We start from the raw sequence: 6,384 nt of genomic DNA, 5'->3' as shown, positions 1-6,384 counted from the left end.
CTGCTGGGTAAGGTGTACTCCCGGGGCAGGGGGAGGGGGAGGGGCCTGACTAGTATGCGTACCACGTAGCGCCAGCGTGGATGTGCGGCACATCTCAACTTAGCTGTAACCCTCATCCCTTCCTGCCCCCCCCCCCTCCTCTCCTCCTCTCCTCCTACACACGGTAGCGTTCTCCTGGCCTTTACCTTTGTTCCTCCTCATACTTTGGACGTCGTCGGCAGGCCCAAGCTCGCTTCCCTCCCCCCTCCCCCACGGGGATCACTGCGCAGCTCAAATATTGCTCCATTCTCCCAGGTGGCTATTTTGTCATTGCTCGCTTCAGGCTTCCGCTGGCGGCGGCGGCGCGCCGGGCCGGGACCGAGCTGTGTCGCGCTCGCAGCAATATAAAATAATGATCGGAGGCTAGTTCTGGGGGCGGGGGCGGCCTCCGGGCCTCAAGTACGGTTAGAAATTTCCCAAATTTCCGAAAAATTTCTGGAAAATTTGCGAAAACTTTCCGAAAATATACAGAAAATAGCGGAAAACTTTCCAAAATCTGGGAAATTTTTCAAAAATTTTCCGGAAACTTTCCAGGGTTTCCAACCCTAGCCTCAGGGCGCCTCAAGGCCTGCTGACGCTGACGTTGTGTTCTCTCTTCTGCTCAGTGATCCACAAGGGCCAGGTGCTCACGCACTACTACCGGATGATGAACAAGGGCGGCGGCTTCACCTGGATGCAGACGTGCGCGACCGTAGTCTGCAGCTCCAAGAACTCCGAGGAGACCAACATCATCTGCGTCAACTACGTCATCAGGTGAGCCTCACACATCTACATGTGGTGTACACAGTGAAGTGGATTGGTCAACCTGACTGAGCCAACTTTATGCCTAAAGTGCTTGGTTGACAGCAAAAATGTGTGGGACTGGACGTGTCGATGATTCCTGACTGAATATGTAACCATGCTGAATTACTTCCGCGGAGCTCCCGCTGACATGCCCTCTCTCTCTTTCTGTGGTTGCAGCGCCCGCGAGTACAGCCACCTCATCCTGGACTCGTGTCAGATGGAGGACTCCGTTCAGGCCGTCAAGCGGGAGGACGGCGACAACGAGAGCGGCTCGCCGGACACGGACCGGGGAGGTGAGCGGTGATGGCTTCTGCCGACTGCTTCCGGCGCGGGCTCCACAGCACCTGCGGCCCGGGCGAGTAGGCAAGCCCGTCACACTGCCGCGCGTGCATGGATTGCCTACCCGCCTGGGCTGCAGGCGCCGTGGGAAGTAGCAAAACCAACGGCGCGTGTTGCGAAACGCTCGACCGTACGCGATATACACAAAAAGCGATTCGTGCAACCAACTCTTTACTGAAACTTTGACATTTATTTGAGGGATGGGAGTCGAAAAGGTTTTGCCAGGACAGGAGCCTCTCTCCCGAGCGTGAAGCAGGCGTGCGTGCGTGTGCTAACTCTAACCTCCGGCTTGGTCTGTCGCAGAGGGGCGCGGCGGCGGCGACGAGCTGCGGTCTCCACCCGACCACCCCGGGGGCTCCCCGGACGGCCCCGGCCCCGGCGAGCAGCGGGAGCAGCACCACGTGACCCAGCTGCAGCGCGCGCAGCAGGTGCAGCAGGCTCAGCAGGCTCAGCAAGCTCAGCAGGCGCAGCAGGTGCAGCAGGTGCAGCAGGTGCAGCGGCCGGGGCTGAGGCGGCGCGGCGCCAAGCGCAAGCAGGACAGCAGCAGCTCCTCCGAGGACGAGGACGAAGCGCCGCCCAAGCTGCCGGCGGGCCGCGCGGCGCTCAGCCCGGCCTCCTCCTGCCACTCCATGGCCTCGAGTCCCAAGACAACGGTGCCGACGCCCTCGGCGCCCGCCGCGCCGCCTGCGGCTGCCCTCCAGGACGACGCGCCCGCCTCCGTCAAGGACATCGAGCACGCCATGTCCAAACACCTCCCCGCCAAATGTGAGTATCCCATCCACCACCGCATGTCTGCTGGGGCGGGGCGTGGTGGGGCAGGGCGGGGCGGGGCTGCGAGCGCAGAACACGGGCTTCAGCTGGCAGGTCACGTCCGTAGTGTCGGCGCGACCTGGCCCGAGCCTGGCCCCAGCCTGGCCCTGCCCGCTCACAATGCGTCATTGCGCTGGACGTGCAGCATTCACAAATTCTTTTCGTTTTGGTTGTGCGCGGCCTGGAGTTTGTCTGGCGCGCCGCGCCCTGCCGCCGGGCTTTTGCCTGCTTCATATCTCACGTAGCCCGTGACTCTGCTGCCCCGCAGGTTCGTCACCGCCGCTGCTGCCGCCGCACAGCACCACGGACTTCAGCGCGGACGCCCTGCTGAAGCAGCAGCAGCAGCGCAGCACGATCCAGTGGATCGGCGCCCACCACCTGGGCCACCACCTGGGCCACCAGCAGCACCAGCACCAGGCGTCGCTGCAGGCGCCGCTGCCCGCCACGGCGCTGCTCCGGCAGCTCTACGCCAACCGCGAGTCTGTGATCCGCGCCAACGTGCACGCTGGAGGCCCCGGCGGCCCTGGCGGCCCCGGAGGCTCGGGCGGGCCGGGGGGCCCGGACGGGCCCGGCGGTCCTGGTGGGCCTGGTGGGCCAGGCAGCGGCGGCCGCCCGGGCGGTGGGCCGTGGGGCGAGCTGGGCGGCCCCGTGGGCCCCGCGGGCCCGCTGCCCACCCCGCCCGGCAGCGAGGGCTCGTTCGGAGACTTCTTGCTCCACAACAACAAGGACGCCTTCCTGTACTCGGGCGGCTACTCGGTGGACTTTGCCATGACGCCGCCCTCGTCCGTGTCCCCGCGGGACAAGCAGCACGCCGCGAGCGCGGGGGCGTTCGACGGCGCGTACCCCGACGTGCTGCGGCACCAGTACATGGAGCACCCCGGCGGCGCGGCGCCCGGCGGCCCCGCCGCCCCGCTGCCGCTCAAGCCCCAGGCCTTCCACGGCGGGCTCGAGCCCTACGCCGGCCCGCTCGGGGGCCCCCTGGACCAGGGCCAGTTCTACCACCAGGGCTTCCACCTCTACCACAAGCAGGGGCCCGGGGGGCCTGGTGGCCCCACCACCCCTTGGTACTCGGCGCCGTCCTAGCGGAACGGACAATAGGGTAAATGGGCATTCCCTCCAAGGGAGGTCCTGTAAATTAATTAATGTTTTCAACGGACGCTCGTTCCTCTTACAAGTTTCGGATAAGTTTTGTACATAGCCCGGACCTCAGTCTGACATACATATCTAGTAATGTGATCTCCAAAAAGGGACGGGCTTTGGCCTCGCCCCGCCCCCGTGCTGGACTTGCTGTGCGGGGAGGATAACCAGGCTGCCCGCTCCCGATGACAAGCTCTCTGTCTTTTCTTACTCATGTGGATGGGGAGGAGGCTGAACAAACAACGTGATCCTTGGAATGTAAATATTGTTTCATAGTTTGGTTAAGCTGTACAAAAAAGTAAGCCTAAGAGTTATATGTTCTACAACGATGTGTGATAGTGTCTTGTTTATGTTTTTGTTATGCAAAACCTTGTATTTGTACCAAAAGATGTTTTGTTTTCATTATTGTGACAAGCACGGAGATGGTTGCACATCTCTCAATGATACCATAGAGAAGACAGTTAAAGTTCTTAATTAGGTATAGTTTCCTTCAAAATTTAAAAGAGCGGCCAAAGATGCAATATGCACCGCCGCTCCGCTCGCTCCGTGTTGTGACAGTGCAGTTGTTTAGATATGTGATATGATATAGTATACCATTTCTGAGGTTGAAAACTTTGTTTACAGATTATTAAGTAGGATGTGGTGGATAACAATTTTTGTTCAAGTTTTTGTGCCACCCTTGGACTATGTGCAATAGTTGCAGTTAAGTTGTTCTTATATTTGAAATGTTGATTTTTATTTAAAATTCAAACCTTCTTGGATTTTTTATTGTTATTTCCCAACTAATTTTGACGGATATGTTTAGAAGCCTTTTTTTTTACTTTTCTGCCTCTAAAATTGTTAGATACTGTATGTATACTGTGGAGTTTTTGGAACCATTTTGAACTTGTGGAAACTTGAACTCCCTTTGTAGGTCTTTTTTAACTTTGCTCTTGGTTTATCTTACTTTGAAAGCTGTAAGGCCAAAGAATCTTCTACGAAGAGCGCACTGAAATCAATTCCAATTTGTTTTTTGTTAGTCCCTTTTTTTTTCTAAAAAAATGAGAATAATACTTGTTTCATGTCACAAGGCAAATATAACAGAGGAAATGCAAACACACTTGTCTATCCAGATACTGTACCCGGGTGTATTTGGTACACGCGCCGGCGCGCTGAGGTTTGCCTACACACCCTGGCGCCTCACGGGCAGAGGTACTAGGCAAACCCTCCCCCCGGACGCTTGCAAAGCTAGTAATCACAATTTAGACCCCTCATGTATTTTAACCTAAATGCTTTTTCTGGCGCTCGTGCGAATGAGCAAAAATAAATCGATACAAAAAATGTTATAATCCGGAACTATTAAAGTCATTTCTTATTCAGGGAGCTTTGCTTTCTTCTGTTGATTTACTGTGTATATTACAAGTTTTGTTTTCTGTCAAATACTAAACTGGAGTTATTAAAGTAATACTTGTGAAAGAAAGATTACGTTTATTCCAACCCATACTATTTTTCCCTTCATACCGACTACTGACGTGGCTTTACTATAAGCCATGCGCCTGCTCAGGCCCTTCCACTTCGATCCCAAATCACCACCGAGTTACGTCCCTGTTTGTAGCTACTCGATTGTAGCTACAGCAGACAGTACCCGAGTCAGCTTAAACTGAACCGTCTATAGACGAATTCATTACTTCCGCCAATGGTAGAATATCAACCAGAAGTAAACTGCGCTAAGAACTCAAGCGAAAACGAAAGATATCAATGCCCCTCCGAAGCTCTCGCCTTGTCCAAGCGCTCGGAGGGACAGGGGGCCGCAGGGCGCGGGGGGGCCCGATTCAGGAAAGCATTGCCTACCCTCCAGGCGTTTTCAGCGACAATCATCGACCCACGCCTAGATTGACACGGCGTCACTTCTTAGCTTTAGAAAGGATTTATTAGCCTGGGGTCAAAAGTAGCCTAAACCCAAAGTCCCCGTCACGACAGACGACTTAGATAGAAGCCGTGGCCTACCTCGCAGGCGTCCAAGCGACAACTCATGTCGCGGCGACAAGTGGTAGTAGACACGTCCCTGTTTATGGACACAAAAATGTTGTCACAAATGGGGCAACATACGATGTCCGACACCACTAGCCACACTCCCCTTTTGTAGTTTAACAGTTGTAGCTACAGACAGTCGACATGACCGCATGCAGCTTCATCCGAACCAAAATTGTCGGCCCTAAGATCAACTCCCGGGTGCGGCAAACTTTTTCTTTGTCGCTTTTTGTCTCCCGTTAGGCATGACCGAGCTTAGACCCCGGCCCCGTTGGAGCAAGCTGGTAGCTGAGCGTGTTAAAGCGTGATCGTTGGCAGATCGTGCGAGTGGTCGCTAGTTTGAATCCCATCCGCGGTCTTTTTTTCCTTGCTCTGCTGCGGCCAAGTGTTTTCGGGCGTCGGTCACAGCTTAGATCAAGGTGCCGCTGAAAGTGGTGCTCTGTATCGTTCCGTCGTGGCCAAGTCGGTAGCGTCCGGGCCCGGTATGAACCTGGTCACTGGTTCGAATCCCGGCCGGGTGATAATTTTCGCGCTCCGCTGGCCATGACTTTACAGCCGTGCGACACCTGATGTGATGGGCCGGTACGCAAACAGTCGCTGGTTCGAATCTAGTCGACGGAACCCTTTTCCTTCTGCCAGCCATATGTTTCGGGGTGGGAGCCACAGCGGAGATAAGCTTCACCTATGCAAAACCCTCATCATTGGCTCAGGTGGTAGAGCGCGCGCTCGGGACGCGGATGGTTGTCGGTTCGAATACTGACCGGGGCTCATTTTTTCCTATTTAGTAGTTTGCGGCGTGGGGACCAAGGGTTAGGACAAAGAACCAGCCGACATGGGGAGGTGGACTTGACCGCATGCTGAGCAGACCCCGCCCCACTTAAAAAAAAACAAAAACAAAAAAACAAACAAAAAAAAACTAAATGTGCGCCCGGACCAGGACTCGATCCCTGGGCCGAGGGTTTCCAGACCACACCCCAGCGTGCTCGCCACTCGGCTGTCGGCTCCACTTGTCAGCGGAGAGTTCAGAACTCGCTGCTGGTTTACGGGTCTTGGTCTCCCGGATTGCACGCGTTCAGGTCGGGTCAAGTCCACCTCCTCGACGCGCTGCAGCCCGGGTCGACTCCTGGCCAGAAACAAGGAAAATGGCCAGTAAATGAGCTCCCCGGGCGCGGTGAGGTTAGGTTAGGCTAGCGGAGAGTGCATTTATTGGCCTTTTGGCCAAGATTTCGACCCGGGCTGCAGCGCGTCGAGGAGGTGGACTTGACC

General features: G+C 56.0%; 1 protein-coding gene across 1 annotated transcript in view; it reads left to right on the top strand.

The window, feature by feature from the left end:
• Nucleotides 1-4,561, top strand: part of LOC113217639 (protein trachealess) — a 106,931-nt gene extending 102,370 nt beyond the window's left edge. Inside the window, exons 11-14 of the mRNA XM_052263636.1 lie at nt 645-792; nt 1,000-1,115; nt 1,465-1,926; nt 2,240-4,561. Of these exons, the coding sequence (XP_052119596.1) occupies nt 645-792; nt 1,000-1,115; nt 1,465-1,926; nt 2,240-3,054 (1,541 nt within the window). The 3' untranslated portion in view covers nt 3,055-4,561. The remainder of the gene's footprint in view (nt 1-644; nt 793-999; nt 1,116-1,464; nt 1,927-2,239) is intronic.
• The last annotated feature ends 1,823 nt before the right edge of the window (nt 4,562-6,384 follow it).

Source organism: Frankliniella occidentalis, unplaced genomic scaffold, assembly GCF_000697945.3.
Source record: "Frankliniella occidentalis isolate FOCC.00 unplaced genomic scaffold, Focc_3.1 Scaffold13, whole genome shotgun sequence".
NCBI lineage: Eukaryota > Metazoa > Arthropoda > Insecta > Thysanoptera > Thripidae > Frankliniella > Frankliniella occidentalis.
Note: the sequence above shows the minus strand (reverse complement) of the source record. Positions and strands in the feature narration are given on the sequence as shown.